This window comes from Agrilus planipennis, unplaced genomic scaffold, assembly GCF_000699045.2.
Source record: "Agrilus planipennis isolate EAB-ADULT unplaced genomic scaffold, Apla_2.0 scaffold130, whole genome shotgun sequence".
In the NCBI taxonomy this organism is placed as follows: Eukaryota; Metazoa; Arthropoda; class Insecta; order Coleoptera; family Buprestidae; genus Agrilus; species Agrilus planipennis.
In genome coordinates, this window is record NW_020438925.1 from 626,413 (window position 1) to 652,962 (window position 26,550).

Consider the following 26,550-nt stretch of genomic DNA (forward strand, 5'->3'; position numbering starts at 1 on the left):
AATTACTTATGCTTGCAGCAAAGAAAAAAGTATGTTCTGATTATTTAATTACTTTCATGCTTAATTGTCAATCATATTGCGCATCAAGTTAAAGAGCCTAGAAAGAAAATATAATAATTATATCTTATAATTTTTCAAAAAAATCTATACCTATCTCTTGATTACGATAAGTTAATAATTAAATTTCTACCATGTCAAAACGATGCTAAAAGCGAGCGTAGAGTCAAAAAACGTTCTCGTAATTGCACTCATTTTTACTTGAACTTCAGTTAGTTAATTTTACATAACACCATGCAGTTAAAAGGTTACGGTAAATAGTTCTGTTATTGTTTAATTGCGTATTACTAATTGCAATTTAATATCCGTTGAACTATTTTTTTTATAAGCTGTTTCTATTTGTGATACATTGCACGATGACGTGTCTGCTTTGCAACTATTACATACAATTTTAACCTTGCATTGTTTTCGCTGTTATTGTTACTTTAGTAACACTTCAAAAATCAGAATGTGAGAATTTTTTTGTTTTATCTGTTATTCTAAATAAGTTACACATAAATTTGAAAAGCCATTTTTCTTTCTCCACCTAAAAAGAAATTTACGCGAAAATAGCTGTTGTGAATTAATATTTATTGAAACTTAGTATTGCATGTTATTAAGTTTTTAAAGTGTAATTTGAAACAATTAAACGTTTGTTCATATATTCTTTTGAAGGGTAGAATAAAAGCCAGACAGTGTAAAAGGGTTCTTTTTTAAGTTAATACAGTGGATTTCGCGTATAACGACGACGAAGGGACCACTGTAATTTCGTCGTTACATCCGGAAGTCGTTACAGGCAGACGTAAAGAGATACAGATACGCATGTATAGTTTTCATCATTTTTCAATTTTGAAACGATTTCCGCCTTCTTTTGAACAGTGAATGTTCATCTAGAAGTCATACTTATTCAAAAGTTTACTTAACACAGTTGCTATTCAGAATATCATTTTGTAACTGAACCATTTTAACGTACACATCTACCTGGATAATATCTATAAACAAACGAATTTGTTACAAACGATTCATTAATTAACCCGAACTCGGCGTTACAACCGAAGTCGCTAAGCCACATGAATTTTGTACTAAAGTATGCTTTAAATTCAAGGGTCTTAGATTTAACGTCGCTATAGCAAAATGGTCGCTATAACCAAGGTCGTATTAAATGAAATCCACTGTATTAACAAAAAAAAAACTGAGGACACTATATCGTATAAACAAAAATTTCCTGAAGAGGTAAATACCTACCTACTCTTGAATTTCACGTCCTCATCCTTTCCAGTATGAAAATATACTTTGATTTTGTGCTAAAATCTAAAAATGAGTATAGTTAATGCACAATCTTTTATTATTATTAAAAGTATATTTTTCTGTAGATTCATACCCTTAACTACATAATTTGTTCATAGGGAAACTGAACGGAGTTAGGATTCCCCGTCCAACAGTTACAGTCCAAAATTATAGATATTATTATAGATAGCTATCGCGGTATTATTTTCAGTTTTTCATTCCTTACATTAAAAGTTACGATATCTTTGTGAAAAATATGTTTAATTAAATAAGAGTCACGCAGAGAGACTGTAATTTACGAAGCCCTATCCACAAAATCCTTATATGTAAAACTAGAGGTTTAGACCATTGCTTAGCATTCGGGAGGACGCCGGTTAGATTCCGGGTCCGTCTGCCTTGGTCCAAGTTTTTCTGTGGTTTCCTTGGATCACCNTTTCAGTTTTATTCATTCAGTCTCTCTGTGAGAGACTCGAATCTCTGAATTAACAATTTTATCGTTCGAGTCTCTCATACAGAAACTGTGAGAGATCCATAAAAACACTTAGGCAATAACTGAGAGACTGCGAAAGACTGTGAGAGACGCTCTCAGAGACGCTGAAAGACTCTGAGTGACTGGAGAGAGACTTATCATTTTTATCTAGGGTAATACATAAACTTAAAACGTTTGTTATATTTTTTAGCAAAGTATTTATTGTGAAATATTTTTTACAGTTACAGATCAAAACACAGCAGCATCATGGTGGCAACAAGATGCTCTGAATCCACCTGACCTTCTTGATACACCGGACTTGTTCTCGTCAACCCATGGTCTGGTACAAACCCATCCAGGTCTTAGCCCCGGCAGAGGGTCGGTGAAATTCACCCCTGGTGCTAGTCCGCTTAATATTAAAGGAGGATTTAGTCATAGGCATTTAGATTTTCGATCATCAGCGACAGCAGAACTGAGGAGAAATCCACTGCTGTCGGCACCTGAAGAATGCGCTAGAGCTTGTAGAGAGGGAGAGCCACCGAAAATTTGCTACTATCACTTTACTCTGGAATACTATACTGTGCTTGGAGCGTAAGTGTTTTAGTATATTAATGAGGATAGATATCGTAAAACTATTGAGAGATCGCGAGTTACGACGGGTTATTTTCGTTCTACTGCCTTATATTACAATGGAATAAAATAATCTAGATATAGTGACGTATAAAAGCCAACTTTAATACTTTGCCTATGAGCACAAATTAAAAAGTTAATAAGATCTGATCGAAATAAAGACATCGCATTAATTTCTCGAAGCTTTGTTTTAATATCTTCTAATTTTTCACCCTTGGAGGTGGAATATTTTATTCAAATGTAAATTGGAATATGACATAAAATAAAAAAAAAAGAATTATTAATCAGTTAACAATTAGCGAAGAAGTCGCATAAAATAGTGTAGTCGAAGTGACAACCACATCCGCTTCAATTAGCCTCAGTTGACAGATAAAATTGTAATCTTTCATGTACCTGTTTGTTTATATTGAATTATTGATTTGAGACCCCAAAAATTTTAATTGTGGATTTTGGTATAAAAGAAAATGAGCGCGAAAATGAATGGGAAATGCGTTAGTGTACCGTAGGGACATTCTTAATTTTATTTTATAAATTTATTTTTCATGCTCTCTAACATATTTTTCGAGGGTTGAACAATACCGTATGTACCTACGTGTTATGCATAAGGTTGTCACTATTACAATAATTTGAGAGTATTATCCTTGACGGCTTCAGTGACTTTATTGACATGAAAAGGAGCTACTACTAAGGTTGAAAGGTATAGCATGTTCAAAAAAGTAAAATATAAGGATACATTGGCGTTACATTAGGTAACATATCCTAAACAAAACTTTATTGTGTAAAAAAGGAACTTACATTTAGAAAGTTTTGCATTGTAGGGTGTTCTCTATTAAATTCCTACATTTCTTTTATTTAATGAGCAATTAAGCATTATTTATACTTGTCTTGGTTTACATAGGTGGGTACCTGAAACCAAATAAAGAAATAACTGAAAGTGGTAGGTAGTAAAGGAATTCCGAATGAGATATACAGTGCATGACTAAGATAGCGATAGTGTGTGGATGAAATGTCATAAACTTCTTCCATAAAGAAATCCCATGTTATAAAATAGTACATGTACCCTCTGTATATACATACATATGTTGGTACTAAGCGTGTCGATTTACTTGCTCGTTCCGCCTACTTGACGCATATTGAGTAGATATTCATAGATTTCACTATATACGAAATGAGTCTAAATAAACGGTAATGGCAAATTATATCTTTCTTACATGTGTTGTACAAGTTGTGGGTCACGCTGAAAAAGGAATGAATGGACAAGTGAATTGCGTAATGGGAGATAGTTATCCGTGGGTCGTCTGGAAATAGCAGAGCAAGAGAGCAAAAAGTAGAAAGTTTGAAAATTGAATTAATTTAGGTACAGAATGAGAAGCTTTTATAAAAATGATTGAATGATGTCATTTTTATAAATCTCTTTTGAATTCACACTTTCACGTTATAATACATGCGTATAAACGTACATACATGCACACACTTATTACAATATATGTATATATATATATGTAAACCAATAATTTGACCACATATTTCACCTTTTAGTAAATTATTATTGAGGCTATTGAACGTTACGTATCATAAGGTGTAGAATATTCAGTCACATAACGTTTCATGTTTTATACACTGAGTTATATGGTTGGACTAATTTTCAATTTTAATTTTTATATTGAACTTAATCCTAACAGAAATTTAAAGAATCGAATTTCTAATTCTACATTCATTGTTGAAGACTAAATAAGGAAAATATTCATAAATTTAGATTGCATCTACTGTCATGTTAAGCGATGTCAGAGATACCAATGCTTGGATAAGCGAGAAACCTCCCGAGATAAAAATGTGCAGTCTCTCAGAGTCTCTGAAAGCGAAACTCGAGTTTCCGTCTCTCATCGAATCTCTCTGGTGTCGCTAAGAGAGACTGTCGAGAGACTGTCAAAAAAACTGTTTAGCGTCTCTGAACGAGAGACTCGAGTCGCTCATAGAGAGATCCTTATTTCGTATCTAGTCTCTGAACGAGAGACTCGAATATCTCAACGAGAGACTCGAATCTCTGAACGAGAGACATGGTTAAAATTTCAAGTTCAACATATTTCAGAGATCCCAGACTTTCTACGAGAAGCTCGAGTCTCTCAATTTTTCAGTTTTATTCATTCAGTCTCTCTGTGAGAGACTCGAATCTCTGAATTAACAATTTTATCGTTCGAGTCTCTCATACAGAAACTGTGAGAGATCCATAAAAACACTTAGGCAATAACTGAGAGACTGCGAAAGACTGTGAGAGACGCTCTCAGAGACGCTGAAAGACTCTGAGTGACTGGAGAGAGACTTATCATTTTTATCTAGGGTAATACATAAACTTAAAACGTTTGTTATATTTTTTAGCAAAGTATTTATTGTGAAATATTTTTTACAGTTACAGATCAAAACACAGCAGCATCATGGTGGCAACAAGATGCTCTGAATCCACCTGACCTTCTTGATACACCGGACTTGTTCTCGTCAACCCATGGTCTGGTACAAACCCATCCAGGTCTTAGCCCCGGCAGAGGGTCGGTGAAATTCACCCCTGGTGCTAGTCCGCTTAATATTAAAGGAGGATTTAGTCATAGGCATTTAGATTTTCGATCATCAGCGACAGCAGAACTGAGGAGAAATCCACTGCTGTCGGCACCTGAAGAATGCGCTAGAGCTTGTAGAGAGGGAGAGCCACCGAAAATTTGCTACTATCACTTTACTCTGGAATACTATACTGTGCTTGGAGCGTAAGTGTTTTAGTATATTAATGAGGATAGATATCGTAAAACTATTGAGAGATCGCGAGTTACGACGGGTTATTTTCGTTCTACTGCCTTATATTACAATGGAATAAAATAATCTAGATATAGTGACGTATAAAAGCCAACTTTAATACTTTGCCTATGAGCACAAATTAAAAAGTTAATAAGATCTGATCGAAATAAAGACATCGCATTAATTTCTCGAAGCTTTGTTTTAATATCTTCTAATTTTTCACCCTTGGAGGTGGAATATTTTATTCAAATGTAAATTGGAATATGACATAAAATAAAAAAAAAAGAATTATTAATCAGTTAACAATTAGCGAAGAAGTCGCATAAAATAGTGTAGTCGAAGTGACAACCACATCCGCTTCAATTAGCCTCAGTTGACAGATAAAATTGTAATCTTTCATGTACCTGTTTGTTTATATTGAATTATTGATTTGAGACCCCAAAAATTTTAATTGTGGATTTTGGTATAAAAGAAAATGAGCGCGAAAATGAATGGGAAATGCGTTAGTGTACCGTAGATACACACAGGAAAAGCGTTGTTTTTGCTCATCTATACTTTGCCACAAGCAAAATTAAAAAGGATCTTTAAATTAAACGATTCAGTCATCAGTAGACAGCATCACAGAATTCCCTTCAACTAAAACTGATTCGATCAATTTTTCGAATGCCTCATGTGTGAACCAATTTCGCCGACTAAATTGAAAAGTTAATTATATTCCTGTGTAGTTTCTAGAAAAAAAAACAATTAGATTGTATTCATTCATTAATAACGGATGAAACTGGAACGTCAGAATTGATGAAAAACAACAATCCTATTAGGAAAGAATATCCTGTAGGGACCAATGGTAAAAGTACCTAATACTAAACACACACAGATATTATTTTTACAAATTAACTCATCCTCCTTAAAGCTAAGTTTGCATAACCCAACGAAATACCAAAGTACCATTACTTTTTAAAAGAATTTTAAATGCTTTTGGCATGAGCCAACTTCACTTGACTGGTAACTATCGAAAGGAGTCATTTAACAAATAAAAAACACATTTGCCTAAGAATTAGGGACACTTAAGCAAACGTCAGTTTTTAATTCAATCAAAGTTGGTACCTACTTTCTTTTTGCTTAAAATGAATATGGATATATGAAAGCATAAAACTACAATGCAAAAATATTTATCAATTTTTTTGTAACTCAAATATTTACTTTGATTTTACGCACCAGACAAGACAAATCAGGGAACCATTTTGGGTTATATTCTGCTTGTTTTGACTGAAAAGGATTAGTTAGACTATCTAAACATTCTGTAATGTTCAGCAATTTAAGGTAGTCTGTCTACTAACATTTAGTCAAAAAACGAAAAGCGTTTTATAAAAATGTAAGATCGAAACCATATGTTGCTTTGCAAAATTAATACTAAAGCTCTATCTGATCAATAACAAGATAAAATTAAGTCTCGTTAATTTAAAAAAAAATAAGTTTAATTTTTGGAAAGAATGAAAGCATAGTAAATACTATTCGTAAATGCTATATTATATTTAATTAAATACGTTTCAATACTGCAGTGTATAAGTATTTCATTACATAGCCAATTCTAAAGCTACAAGGATCTGCAAATAGAAGATCAATATCTTATTCTTAGTTCTACCTTTCGATTACAATAAATATTTAGGCTCTAGCAGGTGTTGTATATCTTCGTCAACTTTAAGTTATTTTTATGATTACATTCATATAGATTTACGACTGCTTTGCAATTGATTTCTTTCTTTCTTTCTCTCGTCATTCTAGGTTGCAAAACAGTAATTGTAGGTACTGTGAAATGTACAAAATCTCCCTCAACCCCACCTCATATCCTGGCTCCCCTATTTGTCTTAAATCCTCTCCTCTTATAATTTCCCTTCATCTGTTCTTCATCAATTCTTCTATATTTATTCCTTCGCTCGACCTGCTCCTAATTGATTTTTAATCTCTTCAAAGCTTTCTCTCTCTCTCCGTCATATCTACGTTCTATCCCTATTTCTATTACCACTTTCCTCCATACTTCCTTCCTGACAACCCTTTCTTCCAGCCTCAACATCTTCTTCGATTTTATTACCCTTCTTATTGCTTCATCCCCTCACATTTATTACCCCTTTTTATTACATCATCATAATACATTAACTGATGAGATTTAATTATGAAGAACTAAGTTTTACCCACTGCTTCGCTCGGTTGATGTCCTAAATACATGTCAAAGATCTTCAATGACCACAGAAAATTAATTTTTCTTCCTCTCGGGAACAATTTTTTTTCTGGATAAAAGACACCCTTTATCCTTTTCTGTACTCCTGACGATGTGTGTACAAAATTTCATGATGATTGGTTGAATGGTAGCAAATAACACACACACATTCCCATTTATAATATTAGTTAGGATTGTAAAAAAAATACTAAAAATAAGGGTTGATATTCGTTCCTTTTTTTATAGTATTTAAAAATGTTGCACCAATTGGTACTAAACATATTCCTCTTCATCAGTTTTATGTGTAGTAATATTTGGTCAGAAGTCAGTGATAAATATTCTGCATTTATATTTTTTTTAGATAGGAACGTAATATATACGTATACCTTAAAATTAATAATAAATTCTTGCGTGCGGCGTAGGAGAGGAAGTGTAACCCTTTCTAAAATCAAAACTGTACGGTAAACTGGCTGACAAGTAGCATGTGAGTTTACATAACGTCTGCACCTGATATTAATTAAATAAGTAATTACTCTTAACTCTTAGAGAGAAAGTCTGCTCTAGTACAAATAATAAAAGCTGGGTGAAATAATAATTGACTGCGCTTTCTTTCAGCGGATGAATGTCAATAAGACAAATAGGAGTGCAACGTAGTTAATCGTTTGTTCCGGTAAAAAACAGCTGATACTCTGCAATAAATTATTGTTACCGTTTCGCGTAAATTTCCTTTGTCTTATTTTTCTGTCACTTTACTTTCATTTTATTAACACCCATCAGAAAACGCTTATGCTTACAACCTTATGATACCACCAGTAACAAATCCATCAACTAAACGGTAAAATGATTTTGCATTTCCTGGGAAAGTGCTTTCTTTCGCTGTCATAACCATTAGATTAACACAATAAAATGCAACTTTTGTCAAATAACGGTCAAATAAAACTAAAGCTTGACCCTAGTGCAATAACCATCAGCTTGAGTAGAAATCTGTTGTCTTTAATGACATAAAGTGTATTTTTATAGTTTTAATTTCAGTATTTTTAAGACAAATCAAAGGCAAATCAAATATTTGAAAGAGTGCCAGACCATTCACTGGTTACACTGTCTACGTGTAGGCGCCATACGAATACATGTTTTTCTTACAGACGGTCATTTGATGGTCGAGAAACCCCAAAAATATAGAAAGAGCACTATTTTCATTAAACTTCTACAATCAGCGGTGGTTAGTAGAATGCTCTCGACAGAACGGCATGACCTAGAGGTTTAGACCATTGCTTAGTTTTGGGAGGACGTCGGATTCCGAGTCCGTCTGCCTTTTGGTACAGGTTTTTCTGTGGTTTCCTTGGATCACTTCGGCAAATGCTGGGGTAGTAATATTCCATCGATAACCCTTCCTTTTCTTCTATCTTCATTTCGTCCGCCCCCTATTTCTCACCCATTTCCACGATTCCTAAAAGGAGGCTGTTCGGGTTCATCTTCCCTGGTCCATGCATTTCATTAGGCAAATGCTGGTAGATTCACTCATCCACCAATTTCTACGGTTCTTAACAAAAGGCTATCCGCCCTACCCCCTTGCATAGTCCGGAATGGCCCGGCCGTCTACGTTAGTTGTTCATACGAACTGCAGATTGATGCGATGCCTTAATTTTACTTACGATTAGGTAAAATAACATAAAAGAAATGGATGAATTTCAAGCACACAGGCAGTTCGTGTGTATGCTATTTGATACGAATCACTTTTTCTAAATTAAAACAACTACCAATTCTTCCTGGCGTTTTTGTGACGAGGAAGTGGAAAGTAATATCCGTAATCCCTGTTACTGTTTCACGTTAGCTATACATAGTCTTTTAGAAGCGGAAAATGCTCCCAAAGGTTAAAAAAATCTAATGGCTATGGCAACTAATAATAAAGATAACGATTAAAATGGGAAATGACAAAAAGAACAGTAACTATTAAAAATTTAACAGAAACCCTCTTTTCATAAAAAAAAAACTTGAATATCTTAGAAAATACTACAAATGACGTGGTAAACGCCATCTGTAGTACGATGCTACATTTTAGGATTACGTATGCTCCAACAAGGTCCATTTAAAAATATGGATATCTACATGCTGAAACGAATCCCGGCGTAGCCAACCTCAACGTGATAGGCACGTTACCATAATCGAATAAAATAATTCGAAGTGGTCTGTATTCTGTCGAAACTGCCAGACGCGGATCGCGATTTCGATCTTTTTGGATCTCATCAGCGCGTCGCAGACGGAATCCTAAAATGTAACATCGCACTACAGATGGCGTTTACCGCGCCATTTGTAGTATTTTCTAAAACGCGCTGTTAAGACAGCAGGTAAAAGTTGGTCTGTGTTCTGTCGGAGCTGTCTGCGACGCGCTGATGAAATCCAAAAAGATCGAAATCGCGATCCGCATCTGGTAGTTTCGACAGAATACAGACCACTTCGAATTATTTTATTTGAATATATTAAACATTTAATGTAAAGAATATGAATTAATCAAAACAAAAACAGTTGATATTATAAAATCTTTATTCAAGTCTACGTTCAGTTGTCTTATTGCTTTTCTTACAATGTTATGTTACTGCAGCTTTTACGAGTACGATTACAATGCTCTCTCGTTTCAAAATGTGTGCTACCGAAAGCAATTTGACCAAATAAATAGTATTCAATTAATGCTAAGGAATAACATTAAGAATGTCTGTTGAGAACGAATTTATATTTATGAAAGCGGTTAATTGTTAAAACAGTTGTGGAAACCAGTTCTGTAGACCGATATATTCGTCGTAACTAACACTCGGACGGCGACGCAATGATAGCTATTAGATAAAGGTTTTACTTTCGAATGTCTACATGTGAACGAACAAGAAACTTGCATTTATATTAGCAAGTGCAATTTGTGACTAACTTGATTTGAAAAATGTTTCCTTGCTGCAACAGTGACAGCAAGGAAGTGCGTTTACTCGAAGATCAACTACAATAACCACGCTAACTCCACCTTAACGCAGAACGCAGTAATAATCATACGTGCATGACTTGTAAAATGTACCATCATTAAAGAAAAATGCTATAATACATGATAATAAAAATCATGAAATCAAATTTCCTTAAACAGCTCCATTAGAGCAAGGAAACTCCAACACAACCACTGCGAAACCTTTTATCTATCAACACAAACAGCTTTACCCTTACAATAAATCAGTTTTGTCATAGGAAGAACGTTAAATGTACTATTCCACCTTTCCCTACGTTCTCTTCCTTACTCTACTCCACCCCATAGTAGCCTAACCTAACCCAACGTCATTTTAAACAATCCGGCTTTGGTAATTACCTAAAAAATATTCTGTATCGTCTCGGGGTTGTAGGGGGTGTTAAATGAAAGTAACTACAACATTTCTCCGGTGAATTTAGTCGAACGGTCATTTTTTCTGGTAATATTATGAAACAAAAGAGAGGAATTACATTCCGGGTCCGTCTGCCTTGGTCCAAGTTTTTCCGTGGTTTCCTTGGATCACTTAGGCAAATGCTGGGGCAATAATATTCCACAGATAATCTTTCACTCTCTTCTGTCTTCATTTCGTCCGTCTCATCTTTCTCACCCGAACCACCACCCACCCATTCCCACGATGCCTGAAAGTAGGCTGAAGAGGGCCTTCCGCCCTACCTTCCGGCATAGTCCGGAGGGAATGCCCGCCCACCAGCATTACTGGCTGGTGGGAATGAAACACCCAAAAGTTTTTTTTTTTCCAATTCGCCTTCCACTTTATGAATGTTCACAGTTTGCTATGAGCAAATCAAAGATTTGGTAGGTTTACCCTAAATAAGTCGGTTTGTAACAGGTATAATTACACTACTTTTGACCCCTTAACGGAAAGGTAATTTGACATCACAGAATGGCGCTATATACTGTTTAATTTAATAAGAATGAAGTAAAACAAGACGTACAATAGAAATTCAAATGATTTCATTTTTTTTCAGGGCTTGCCAAGTATGTACACCAAATGCTACGAATACCGTATGGTCATCATGTCAATGTGTCTTGGCCGATGGTGTTGAACGAGGTATTCTGACTGCAAATAGAATGATTCCCGGCCCTAGTATACAAGTTTGCGAAGGAGACAAAGTTGTCGTAGATGTGGAAAATCATATGGAAGGTATGGAAGTGACTATCCATTGGCACGGACTCTGGCAGAGAGGAACTCAATACTACGATGGAGTACCTTTCGTAACGCAATGTCCAATTCAGCAAGGAAACACATTTAGGTAGATTTACATCCCAATGGTATTTAAATAGGTAATATTCAAATGACATTTAATATTTTTATTTGTAGATATCAGTGGATTGCGGCTAATGCAGGCACCCACTTCTGGCACTCTCACACGGGTCTTCAGAAGTTAGATGGTCTCTACGGAAGCATTGTCGTTCGTCAAGCTCCATCTAAAGATCCCAACAGTCACCTTTATGACTACGATTTAACAACACACGTGATTGTTTTGAGTGATTGGATGCACGAAGATGCCGCAGAAAGGTTCCCAGGAAGATTGGCAGTTAATGTTGGACAAGGTAATCTAATTAAATTGTTGAAATATAAATCACTTTTCTAAACAATTCAACTTTCGAAAATTGTAATAGTCTTTTATTAGTCATACATGCGTGAAAAGTTCAAAGTTGTGGAGAAACTGCATAAGATCCCGAGGTAAAAATGTTCAGTCTCTCAGAGTCACTGAAAGCGAGACTCGAGTCTCCGTCTCTCTGGTGTCGCTGAGAGAGACTGTTGAGAGACTGTCAAAAAAACTGTTTAGTGTCTCTGAACGAGTGTCGAGTCGCTCATAGAGAAATCCTTATTTCGTATCCAGTCTCTGAACGAGAGACTCGCATTTCTGAATTAACAATTTTACCGTTCGAGTCTCTCATACAGAAACTGTGAGAGATCCATAAAAACACTTAGGCAGTAACTGAGAGACTGTGAAAGACTGTGAGAGACGCTCTCAGAGACGCTGAAAGATTCTGAGAGACTGGAGAGACTGAAAATTTTTGTCTAGGGATATCATAATAATCAAATCCAACTAAACTAAACTAAACAAAATGCTTCTCCACTTTTATCAGTAATAATTGATTTCAACATTTATTTTGGTGATTAACCATAATAGAAATAAAACAAAGCAATAAGGAATAAGGTAATAATTTATTGATTTTATCCGCTCGCAACGTTTCGTCACTTGGAATGAGACATTAGATATCAAGATAGGCATTTCAGTTTAATAATGTAATTAACGAACAAAAGGATGCATCTTAAGAGAAGACTACCAAACGATTAAAAAAAAAAATGCTAACATTAGGTAGACATAGCACGATGTATAAATAAAACAATGATTTATAAAAATTAAAAGATTAAAAATAACTGCGTGGTGACAATTAAAATAAAAAAGTCATAACTTTTTTGTATTTTATTTATCATTAATTGTGCTAATTGTCACCACGCGCCTGATTGTAATCTTTTAACCTACTAATTATTTCTTTATTTGCACATCATACAGTGACTGCTTAATGTAACTTTTTAACTTTTTGTCGCAGGTATTTATTTTTTTGATTATACTGTGTGTTATCGTTGTCTCTTCTTTGTATGATGTTTTGCTCGCCGAATTTTTTGTAAATTACATTGCTGTGTAATTAAAAAGCCTCCCTTAATAACATCTCATACCAAGAGACGAAACGTTGGGGGTAGTTTCAGTTTACAAATTATTCCTTACTACCCTGATTGCTCTCATTATTTCTATTAATTCATATATTGTAGCACTGGTTCAATTAATAATTAACTTTTAATTAAAAATAATTCTCAAGCATGGTTGGAATTTTTTAACTATCAGGTTACGCACCTCTGTACGTAATTTTATTTTACAACGATTGAGATGCAACAAAATTATTAACTGATGTTTCTTTTACAGATCCCGAAAGTTTACTTATCAATGGAAAAGGTCAATTTAGAGATCCCAACACCGGTTTCCAAACCAATACACCATTAGAAGTATTCACGGTGACCCCAGGAAGACGCTACCGATTCAGAACAATAACGTCGTTAGCTACAGTATGTCCTGTTCAATTGACAATTGAAGGACACGATTTGACACTTATTGCAACTGATGGAGAACCTGTACATCCCGTACAAGTTAACACCATTATATCATTTTCCGGTAAGTGTGTAAATTATGCGTTTATATCTTTATTGTTCTTTATCATTACTCACTTTTCCACTTTGAAATTTGAATTGGTTAGAAACTCTACAAACGTAACCATTGTTTGCTTTAACAGGAAACTGGCATCTATAAATTTAAATTAAGATATCGCAAATCTAAGTAACTTGTCGTATTTAACCAAGAAACAGTTCTTAGCGACCGGTATGCTGTCGAAATTGCCGGAAGTAGATCGCAATTGGCGATCACCTGGCTGGCGTAAAACAGCGTTCGATGAATAAGTATAGACAGTACGTCAACGCCATCTGTTTCTTATTATCGGATTTAATAATATTCAATAAGGTCCTTGTGTAGATATCGACTTTTCGAATTGAACCCACAGCATAGTTACTATGTGATAAGCACGTAACTAAGCAGAACAAAAAGTTCTTTGTGATCAGTATGTCAGTCTGTGTTCTGTCGGAAATGTGGGGTGCTAACGAGATCCAATAAAGTCGAAATCACGATCCACATTTGGCGCATTTGACAGAAAACTGATTACCACCAAGAACGTTTTTGTTTTGTTTAGTTGCGTGATTATTACGTAGTAGCTACGCCGTGGACTCATTTCGACAAGTCGATATCCTTGCTGTCCTTGTCAAGGAGAGTAGACCCTTTTCGAACTTTATTGAATCCCAGAATAAGTAACAATTTTCTAGAGACAGTATTCACGAACGGTTTATACTTATTAAACATAGAAAATTGTAATGTTGCAAATTGTTTTGGACAAGTCTAAAGAATGTATCAGGTTATCACTGATCCCTGTCTTACTTTCTTTATAAAAATGTTTTATTATTTATAAAGGAATATTGTATACGTAACACATTCTTAATTATGCAGCAATAATTTTTGCAAAGTAATAATTTTATAATAATTGAATTCAGTTTACTCAGTCACATAGGCTTGGAAATGCATGCAGTTGTGCATTAAGAAATCCTTTCGTGCGAAAGAAGAGATTTCAATCTTTTTCCTTTTTTACTTCATTAAACTCTAATTATTATGCAAATGATTATTCACAAGCCTATTTATTAGGATGTTTAACCTTCTATTATGTTCATGGCAGATACTATTTAATTCATGCAAGAAATTTTTTATTCACACACACGTTAGATCCTATTTCTGCTATTAAATTTCATTATTACATGATGCACATTTGAATACAGTTACGTATGTAGGTACCTGCTAACAAAGCAAATTGTAATAAGAAATTTATCCTTTTCCTATATGGACTTAAAAGACATTTATTTCAAACTTGTAATATGACGAAACTAACATTTGAACTTTGTAAAGCATTCAGTCCTAAACTTCAGTGGTAAAAATGTTCAAACTTAAGTCCTATCTTCACTTAAGATCTGAAAAGTGTTCAAAAGATTTTCGATACGCTCAAGAGTAATTAATGTTAATTTGCATGGACTATTGATGATATTTTTCTGTGCTATTTTATGTACAAGTGAAAGTATGGTGAAGTACTTATGTATATATAACCATAAATGAGGATATGGCAACGATTTTCATGGTTATTTGTTTCTGTGAATAGTTTTTTTCTCCGTTTATTGTACTTAGTTGATTGAATAGTTGGTTTAAAAACTGTGAGTCTCTTTTTTTTTCTTAACTACGAATTATTCCCTGACAAGTAACAATTAAAATGACCATGAAATACCTGAATTAATAGTAAATGTAGCCCTGTTGTTCGAAATCTATATTAGGAATATTAAATATAGGTAATAGGTACAATTTTTGTACGCAATTGAAAGTATACTTTCATGGGCTATTCAAGTTCAAATTAAGACATATTCAAGGCTGAAAATAAAAATATTCCGATCTTTTTGTGGTTTATTGCAAAAGAATCGTATTACAAATATATCCGTTCAAAGTTTTTTTGTCGCATTCTCAGTTACTTAACGTCATATTCTAGCACCTGTGGAAGGTGTTACAACTTTAAACAATATTTTCCCACGAAGTCATATCTGCTTGTTTTCGTATAATTGCACTCTAATAAGTAAGTCGCAGCTTGCTCTACTAATTCTGGAGTTGATTGCAAAATATATGAGTAATGAACTAAATCAGTAAAAGTGTAAAAAACATGTTCGCGGAAAATTGTTATCTTTTAAAATGTACTTAATTGTGGGTCTTACTTCTTCAATAAATTGAAAAACTCATAGAATGAATGAACGATGTCCGTCTTATAATTTTCTAACGGAAATAGAACGGATATCTGTCATATGATTGTCCTCGTTACGCATCTCAACTGTTGAAATATGCTTTTTAATTTACATGTCACAACAAATGTTCAAATGCCGAAACAAATGCTACCGTGTCTTAACACTAGAAACCACGAATTTATTCCATGTGGTCTAGTCATACACCTTCTTCACTGCCGGAATAAAGTCAAATTTTGCCAGCAACATCTCATGTATTATTAATGACTTCAACACATTATTCGGTCTACTTAACACAAATTGCAACGTTATTTGACAGTTCAATTGACGTGAATAAACTTTTAAGAGTTCCTATTATGCTAAACACAAAAATTCAATTTGAGTTAACAGATGTTCTCGACAGATTTGTTTGTGAAGTGATTGTTGATTATTTTTTATATTTATTACTTTATATCTATAATTGTGTGTTACAATCTATCTATCTAATTGTGAATAATGTGTATCTTGACCACAAACCACACCATCAAATTAATTGTATATATAGGTACAGATCGACTAACGAATCTGTAGCCGCAACTAGATTTAAACTCACTTCGTATCAACAACGTTGTAGGGTGTGTTCCGAAATATAACCTAGCATACTGGTCAATGCTGATGACGTCACGAATCGACGCCATATTGTGCTGGTGTGCCACCATATAGTACTGGTGTGACAAATGTGACGTAGTGGTATATCAAACGGGCGTGTGTGCATCAAACTTTGAGGATTTTTTTATTGTAAGAAACTTTTTGAGCAAAATTGTTGTAAACGAGCACAAACGCTATTCTCAATATGACGTCAACGCACTGGCCAGTACATTTCGGAACGAATCAACAGTATGGCGTCGATTTATGACGTCATCAGCACGGGCCAGTCCGCTGAATTATATTTTGGAACACACTTGTAGAGTAGTGATCATCGTGTATAGTCTGCGTAGAATCAGTGCAATATGGACAGCAAATCATTAGTACCAATACCGTAGACGGCATTGAAATCAGATTTACTTATTCCTTTGATTGTACATAACCTGAGAACGGGCTGAGAAGCGTATCGATCAGTTTTTACTCCTTTTCGCTCTTTTTCCCACCTTGTGCGCATCTTTCGGCTTAAGATTCGTCGGTCGACCTGTACCAACTTCAAAGACCTACCTTGAAATAATCTTACATCAAAGACGAAACGTCGGTGTGGTTTTTTAAAAATTAAAGAAACTTTTAACCCCTTGAAGTTTTGGATATCGTAACATTTGTATTTCAAATAATTCTTTTTAAACATTTATATTGTAGATATTCAAATATATAAATATTCAAATAATTCGAACACAATTCCGGCAATAGACAAATCTGCTTTTCTCAAAATCTGTTGACATAGAAGCCATTGTTTCATTGCCTACATTTTATGAAAACATTATAGAGACGATTCAATATTTTTTAATTTATTAACAAAAACACAATGAGAGAATTTTTTCATTTTGAGTAAATATTGCGTTAAATAATTTAGGTGAGCGTTATGACTTTGTCATCAATGCTGATCAAAACATCGACGCTTATTGGATTCAGCTTAGAGGGCTTGGTGAATGCGGTATTCGAAGAGTTCAGCAGCTTGCCATCTTGCGGTATGCCAGAGGGCCATACCAACCAAGCACTGCTGCTCCCACTTATGATATCGGTCTTCCCCAAGGAGTGGTAAGTTATTATTGTCGCTTGTATATAGCAATCAAATGATTCTCAAATTCTGACAATGCAAATATGTACATACATAAATTACTCCACATATTTATGTGTCTATAAAAACTATACAGGCAAACACTTCAAAATAAGCTTAAGCAAGGTAAAAAAAATTGTACAGAGCCTAAGAAGTTACGTTTTGCTATTGTGCAGGTATCATCATTTCATTTTGGCTACAATATATTGTTGTAAATATACTATCAGATGATATCCACTGAAAGAAGAAATCATGCTGTTATAAATTATTTTTAATGTGTCATAAATGTTTTCAAAAATTGTTTGAAAAGTTACGGATTAATTGCTAGAAAATACAGAATAAAAGAAGATATCAAATAACTGGTAACTAATAATTAAAATAAACAAAATAGGTCACTTTTTGGCCCTATAAGGTGCCCTCTGTTTCATAGTTTACTTTTGTTTATTATGACCAGTTATTTGATAAAATTACAACCCGATTTAGAAATTTAAACGAAATTATCTTAGAAATTTAAAAATCAACAAATTAAAATAATTTATAAAAAACAGAAACTAAAAACGATTTCTTCTTCTGTTATCTCTTCCAATAATTGTACATTTGTAGATACATACATATACTATACAAATATAAATATGCAATGTAAATTTTGTAAATACATTTCAAAAACTTTTATTGAGTCAACCAGCTAGTAAACGGTAGGTCCATTGATAATTTTGTAATAGTATAAGACCTTGTATATTTCAACTGAACCTTAACTAGGTTTTAAATCCACTCGACGCAAGATGTAATGAGGCTAGAACCGACGCAATTTGTGTTAATCAACTGAAAAACGCTTTGAACATTGACCCAGGAATTTTGCAAGAAAGGCCAGATGTCAAGATTTTCTTGCCTTTCCGGTTCCATATATATACTCCTGAAGATCTGTTTGCACCAAACACATACAACAGACATTTAGGTACGGACCCATTTTTTTATTACCATAATTATTCATATGATACAGGTACAAGATGTTTCATTAGTCATTCCAAAACATTAAATTCAGTACTTCGGTCACTCATCAAACAACAACCTAAACAGCCTTTTCTTCAACTGTGAAGATTTCTTAAATTTGTTCAAACTATCATGGCCCTTAGGATAATTCTTTAATCTCCATTTCAAATATTATTTCAAAGTGTTCCCGAGATAAAAATTTTCAGTCTCTCAGAGTCCCTAAAAGCGAGACTCGAGTCTTCGTCTCTCGTCGAGTCTCTCTGGTGTCGCTGAAAAAGACTGTCGAGAGACTGCTAAAAAACTGTTTAGCGTCTCTGAACGAGAGACTCGAATCTCTGAACGAGAGACTGGTTAACATTTTCTAAGTTGAACATATTTCAGAGGTCCCAGTCTTTCTGTGAGAGACTCGAGTCTCTCAATTTTTCAGTTTTAATCTGTTGTCTCTCTCGAATCGCTGAATTAACAATTTTTTCGTTCGAGTCTCTCACACAGAGACTGAGAGATCCATAAAAACACCTAAGCAATAACTGAGAGATTGTGAAAGGCTGTGAGAGACGCTCTCAGAGACGCTGAAAGACTCTGAAAGACTCCTAAAGTGTATTTTTGTTTATGGTTTTGACATGACTAATGCAACATATTGTATCACATTTATTTTCCAATTACATAATAGCACTGATTGTTTCTCTTACGTAAGATTTAAATTTTGATTTAGAAAACTTTCTGTTTTACAGTTGCTCCAAATGGAGATCACGTCATAAGTTTAATCGATGAAATTTCGTATATGGCGCCACCCTCTCCACCACTTTCCCAATACGATGACATTAACCCCGAACAGTTTTGCAATGGTGACAACAGACCAGCAGACTGTGGACCTAATTGTATGTGCACTCATAAGATCGACATTCCACTCAATGCCATCGTAGAGGTCGTTTTGGTCGATGAAGGTATCTATTTATTAATTGGAATATGTTTTTAAAGTTGGATATTAAACGCGATGTTTTACGTTTTCAGTTCAATCACCAAATCTTAGCCATCCTTTCCATTTACACGGTTACGCCTTCAATATAATTGGAATGGGTAGATCACCTGATAGAAGCGTAAAAATCAACCTCAAACATGCCCTCGATCTGGATAGACAGGGTCTATTGGACCGTCACTTCAACCTTCCACCTGGCAAAGACACAATTGCTGTACCAAACAATGGATATGTAGTTTTGAGGTTCAGGGCAAACAATCCTGGTTTCTGGTTGTTCCATTGTCACTTTTTGTTCCATATAGCTATTGGCATGAATTTGATTCTACAAGTGGGCACCCTTGGCGATTTGCCCCCTGTTCCTCCAGGTTTCCCCAGATGTATGGACCATTTACCGGAAATTTCTCTCGATCCTAGTAGAGTACCTTAGCTCAAACGTTTTGTTATTTAATTCAAGTTAATTGTTATTTATCGCTTATTTCAGCCGGGTTAAGGCTGAAACTTGGTAACACCAGATACTGGGGATTATGTTTAAAATGAAAACAAAACGTATTTATTTATATATTTGTCACTGATCGTCCTTCAGTATCTTTTGCCAAATTTCGTCTTTATTTCTCTTGCCATTTCAAAATTTAACTAACGCCATTTTATTTTCAAAAAATACTTGTAATCAGTATTATTACTTACGTTAACAAGTTCGTAACTTACTTTCCATTTATTCCTAGCTTAATCATATATTTACATTTCTTTTTCTGTTTTCAATTTCTTTTCGTAGCGACGATTATGCAAAAGTTTTGTCACTTTCTGACGCCATTTTAAGGTAAGTTTAACGTAGCTATTAAAACGAATTTCTTTATCACTGCACCATCATATAATTGCTGTACATCATGAAAGGTAAATGTTTACAATTATTCTTCACTCTTGTAAATAATTGTATTTATACACATCCTGCTTGTAAAACCATGTACATTATTATAATAATAATTATTATTATTATTTAAGAACTGACTACCATCGATTTCGTTACTTTTTTCTTTAATTTTCTGTTACAAATGTAAATTAAATTGACGTAATACGGTTTGAATTTTTAATTTAAATGAAATAAAATTATTTTAGCAGCAATATCATCTGTGACAACTCTGAGTTAGTTTGTTCCTTCTCCCATTTCCTCATAGTCCCCCCCCCCCATATAAAGACTTACGATTACAGTATTTTTGTAAGGTTAGCAGTAATCTCTCCTACAACTCAATCAAAGAAATGCTAATGTTACCTGCTTAAATTGATGCTAGTTAGACGTAGACAAAAGTCGCTCAAGGAAAAACGGACGCATTTTTTGACTTATTAGAAAATAAAATCGACGTATCATCAGAGATATGTAATTATAAAACAGCTCTCTTATTTTTCTATTCTAATTTTAATTTTGTGTATCATATGCAGCGTAATTTGTACGTAATTAATGTAACTGTAAATAGACGTGTGTTAGCTGGTGTACCAATTTTATATAAACAATTGTACATGACAGTTAGCAACATTAAATATTATGGAATACAGACTGCTTTATTTCTTTACCTGCTTGCTTTTTCAGGCTATATACGTATTACTTCTATGTACATAATAAAACGCCAAAATACAATTGTGTATAATACACATGTACATGTACTTATACACTTGCACACAAATGTAAATAAAAATTTAAGCTTTACTAGGGTTAAATGTGAATTAGATAAGTGGCTGAAGGTCGTCAGGGCCGGATTAAAGTATAAATGAAATTATGTATTTCAGACAGATATTGAAATTAAAATCTCAATAAATAAAATAAAAAAGGTGGAGAAATATTGAAATAATAAAATATTTTCCTTACCTAATAAGAAAAATTATTTAGTATTTATTATTGTTTAAGAAGTGGTACACTTAATTATTTCTTGAAATTTGTATTAGTCATATCAGGTATATATATGTATATTTATGTATACGGATTTTTGGCTGTAAGAGCTTAATTACATGCAAATGTATATATGTTTTTAAGTGATTTGAGCAGGTCGAAAATAACGAAAAACTTGAGGAATGACCTGTAAAGTTAACGGTTTTTCAGATAAATGCACACTATTTTTAAACATTCTTGATAGCGTCCCGAATATTGCCGCCCCTGGGAATTTTCCACCCTGGGCACTAGCCCTTGTGCTCCTAGTGTAAATTCAGCACTGCCCTCAAGCTTAAGGTCAAATTGCTACTGTAAATAAACGCCTATTGTGCTGTGTAAATGCAGTAGTACCAAACATTTTATGCATACCCTAGACAAAAATTTTCAGTCTCTCCCCAGTCTTTCAGCGTCTCACGGTCTTCCACAGTCTCTCAGTTATTGCCTAGGTGTTTTTATGGATCTCTTACAGTCTTTGTATGAGAGACTCGAACGATAAAATTGTTAATTCAAAGATTCGAGTCTCTCGTTTAGAGATTCGAATCTCTCGTTCAGAGACTAGATACGAAATGAAAATTTCTCTATGAGCGACTCGAGTCTTTCGTTCAGAAACGCTAAACAGTTTTTTTGACAGTCTCTCTTAGCGACACCAGAGAGACTCGATGAGAGACAGAGACTCGAGTCTTGCTTTCAGAGACTCTGAGAGACTGAACATTTTTATCTCGGGTAACATATATGGGTCTTATGTAGATAGGTAGGTAGGTACCTATAAGAAATTGAAACAACTTCAAAAGAAACTAACCATTTTTGCTACAGGTTCTTAATCCGTTAGACGCAATTTGCAATAAACCCCGTAAGGAGGCTATCTGTGTGAGTCAACTGAGCAATGCCAAAAAGGTGGATCCTGGAATCCTAGAGGAGAGGCCTGATATAAAAATATTCTTGCCATTCAGATTCTTCACTTACACTCCTGAGCAGTTATTTCAACCTAACACATACCACATATTCTTAGGTGAGATAATAGTCTCTTCAAAAGTAGGTACTTACCACAATAATTCCCTTCATCATCATAAGGTCATCATCACCTCCACTCTTTTCTATCCTAAGTTAACCTTCTCATTTCCCGTTTGAAATAGTAATCTAATCTAGGACTACCTTTACCCCTCCTAACTCCTGTTTCTGCCTTTAATATGTCTCTGATTAGACCTTCATGCCTGAGAAGGTGTCCTATCAACCTATCTAGCCTATTTCTTATTGACTTCCGTACAGAAAATAAATGGAACATTCCTGTTTTGAATTATGCTGGCAAAACCCTTTTGGCTATGCTTTTCAAGACTGTATTGAAGATTTTCAACATTGATAAACAATCGATTTACCATTTTAATTGATGGTATTACATCAATGATATTGATTGCAGCTGCTCTTGGAGGTGACCACGTTATTAGCTTAATTGATGAAATATCCTACATTTCACCTCCTGCACCACCTCTTTCACAATTGGATGACCTTCCACCAGAACAATTCTGCAATGGTGATAATAGGCCTGCAGACTGCGGTCCCAATTGTTATTGCACACACACCATAGATATTCCCTTAAATGCTGTAGTAGAAGTGGTTCTTGTTGATGAAGGTATTACTAACTTAAATATTTTCTAAAAGAGAAATATTTCAGAAAGGAGGTAATTTATATTTAAAATTGTTTTGCTTTTAGTACAATCGCCTAATTTGAGTCACCCCTTCCATTTACATGGCCATTCATTCCATGTACTTGGTATTGGGCGGTCTCCCGATCAAAATATCAAAAAGATCAATCTGAAACACGCTCTGGACTTGGATAGGAAAGGTCTCTTGCACAGGCAATTCCATTTACCTCCATCGAAAGACACCATAGCTGTTCCAAACAACGGTTACGTGGTGTTTAGATTTAGAGCTAACAATCCAGGTGAGTAACTGACGCTATACAGCGATTCGTGTTATCGAAGTTTTGTAACCTATTATAAATGAAACACTTTGGCTTTTAATAGTGGTTAATACCAAAACTTAATTTGAAAATAGATATGCGAGGGTTTGACAACAGCAACCAATTTTCCATCAATAACCTGAGGTAGTTTATAGCGGTTAAAATATTGAAAATTAATTTTCACATAAAATAATTCGAAGTGGTCTGTATTCTGTCGAAACTGCCAGACGCGGATCGCGATTTCGATCTTTTTGGATCTCATCAGCGCGTCGCAGACAGCTCCGACNTAACTTTGTATATATATATATGTATGTAACAATTAAAGAAATTTATAAAAAAAGTATTATTTCACAAAATAGTCTTTTTTCTTAAGTCTAATTTCCAATTCATTAGCCCCTCCTTAATTATTGACAACTTAGAACCAATAAAACGATATACAAATGCACGCATATCTAGCCCAAAAAACATTAATGTTTGATTTTCTACTTTTATTACAAAATTAATTTAGCAAAGAATCGGATTCGTTAATTCAGCAGTTAGCACTAATATCAAAGCGATCGTGGTTCAGATTTGATTTAAACTTGAAAATGGTGAAAATTCAAATATTTTTGCTAATATCACAAAAGTGTAAAGTTTATTTGTTTACTAATTTCTTTGCCCGAAATAATCCCTTAATTGCGTTGTTTTTCTAACCAGGGCTTTCTTCGTTTGCCTTATTCGGAACGAGTAAGGAATTCAGTTGACCTAATATGGACCTTAAACAAAAAACGAACCGAAATTTCTAGTCGGGTATGCGACGAAATCAACACATCGATTAGACCGTATTTCTTTTCTGGTATAGTGATGAGTTCTTTTGTACTTTGCGTGAAACTAAAGATTGCATCGCTAGAGAAACTGAACGAAGTATAGTATGGCCGTAAAATCTGCATGCCCACCAAGCATGACCGCGTAACAAAAGAATTTCGAGAGTTTCTTGGGTTGTTTGTTATGTTACAGTTAAAACCCGTTTTTGGATAGAACGCGTTGTCCCTAGTTAGAACTAGTTTTTACTAAATGCCTTTGTAAAATTAGAAATACCTAGTCAAAACTGGAATTTACTACTGATATATTTGAAGTTAGTTGTCACTCCAGGCTTTAGTTAAAACTAGCACTAGAGAAACTAATTTGGGATTGAAAACAAGATATAATTTTAAAAATATTTAATAAAAGGATCCAGGACACAGTCATGTACTTAGTAAAAATAATAATCTTACATAAAGGAACGTTTTAAGGTACATCGACATAAAGTAGTAGCCAAGGTGACAATATTAATTAAAAGTAAAAAATATATTCAAACCAGTCAACAGAACACAATTATAATAATTTAAAAAAGGAACATTATTAAGAAACATTTTTATGATGAACTTTAACTTCGATCGGAACATTTTTAACTTGACTTGCTTCGGAAAAACGCGTTTTGTCTAAAAACTGATTTTAACTGTAAAGTCTAGTAAAAGAGATCTTTTGCTACAGGAAAAAAGGAAAAAAAAATTGTTCGTAGTAGTAACAGTAGTTTAAGTAACGCGAAGTGACTACTGATTGTAACTGAGACAGCATGCCAGCATAAACTAGCCAATTGTAAAATAATTTCCATTTTTTTTTTGTTAATTCAGAATTGTTAGGACTATACGTGAGTGTTGTTTTAGACAAATGGAAACTTTCTTATTAATTATTTTAATGAAATTGTGCTCTTTTTTTCCTCTCTTCTTATTAAGAGCACGAACAAGTCCGATGGAAAATATGAAGACTAAGACCAACACTAGGATTGCTACGGTCCGAGTCTTGATCTGCGGTTTGGTTATTACAAAATCCCAGAACGTTTCTTACTAAAGATGTAGCAAATCCAGATCAATAGTTGAATAATTTTTATAAGATGGTTTATCGAAATTCCAGTTGTGATTTCATAATGTTTACTGGTTTATAGTTTTGTCCTATTACGTAATTTACTGCACTTATTTAAAATTATACAATATTTTTTCATACCTCTTTAAAACCGTAAATTTTATTAATAAACCTAATAATAAACTACGTATATATAGTTTAATCTGCAACATCAATCAGAACGAGTTCCATTGTGGGACTAGAGAAGTGTGGATGGTTGAAAAATATGTTAATAAAATTTGTGATAATTGTTTTAGGTTGGTGGCTTTTCCATTGTCACTTCCTTTTCCACATAGCCATTGGAATGAACCTAATCATTCACATTGGTACTCAAAAGGATCTACCACCCGTGCCACCCACCTTCCCCAAATGTGGTAACCACATTCTGCCTATAACACCAATCTCAGATACGTGGTAGCAGTACCTTACAATAATTAAAGGAACCAGTGTACATATGCAACAATGACCTAAGTTATTAGTTCAAAGAAAACAAAACAGTGCCGTAAATACTTCGGCTTATTGGATGTGCGTATCGTTGTGAGATTATCATACTAGATAAAATGCAAATCCAGAACATCTCAGGAGAATGTTCATTATTATCACTTTCATCTTATTTAATTTGTTAATTCGTTTTTTCGTGATTATTGCCTAATTAACAGTGATAAGATACCGTACATAGGCACAATATTATCTACATCAATTTATTACGAACACTATTTAATTTTACAAACGCCTGTGCCAGAATAGAGTAGATTTATAAGAGGATAAGTCAGTGGCCTCTTTGAGATTTCAAAATGTCAATTTTAACTTTTTTGATGTTTTCTTTTCTTCTTTTAGCATGTTAGTTCCTGAATTTATTTATTTAACGTATTAATCACCATAAACTGTTTTATAAACATCGTAACTTGCTGCAAAGATCTTTTGGNTGTGATTTCATAATGTTTACTGGTTTATAGTTTTGTCCTATTACGTAATTTACTGCACTTATTTAAAATTATACAATATTTTTTCATACCTCTTTAAAACCGTAAATTTTATTAATAAACCTAATAATAAACTACGTATATATAGTTTAATCTGCAACATCAATCAGAACGTATGTATGTAAGGTATTATCGTAGAAAACATTTTCGTTCTCTTTACACAAATATAAGTAATTATTTATAGCAAGTATTGTAATTGTAATCATTGAAAACACATATTTTAAGAGTTTCCCTCTCCATTGGTT

The 26,550-nt window shown here is 34.0% G+C and overlaps 1 protein-coding gene across 2 annotated transcripts in view; it reads left to right on the plus strand.

The window, feature by feature from the left end:
- Positions 1 to 26,229, plus strand: part of LOC108736523 (laccase-5) — an 88,578-nt gene extending 62,349 nt beyond the window's left edge. Inside the window, exons 2-10 of one of the 2 annotated variants that reach the window (XM_025974006.1) lie at positions 2,035 to 2,383; positions 11,409 to 11,693; positions 11,762 to 11,994; positions 13,377 to 13,622; positions 17,358 to 17,542; positions 22,259 to 22,454; positions 22,860 to 23,072; positions 23,154 to 23,384; positions 25,580 to 26,229. In XM_025974006.1, the coding sequence (XP_025829791.1) occupies positions 2,035 to 2,383; positions 11,409 to 11,693; positions 11,762 to 11,994; positions 13,377 to 13,622; positions 17,358 to 17,542; positions 22,259 to 22,454; positions 22,860 to 23,072; positions 23,154 to 23,384; positions 25,580 to 25,740 (2,099 nt within the window). In that variant the 3' untranslated portion in view covers positions 25,741 to 26,229. Of the gene's footprint in view, positions 1 to 2,034; positions 2,384 to 11,408; positions 11,694 to 11,761; positions 11,995 to 13,376; positions 13,623 to 17,357; positions 17,543 to 18,320; positions 18,517 to 19,282; positions 19,496 to 19,562; positions 21,077 to 22,258; positions 22,455 to 22,859; positions 23,073 to 23,153; positions 23,385 to 25,579 lie in introns of those variants that run through there. The other variant, XM_018468978.2, reaches the window with a different exon arrangement.
- The last annotated feature ends 321 nt before the right edge of the window (positions 26,230 to 26,550 follow it).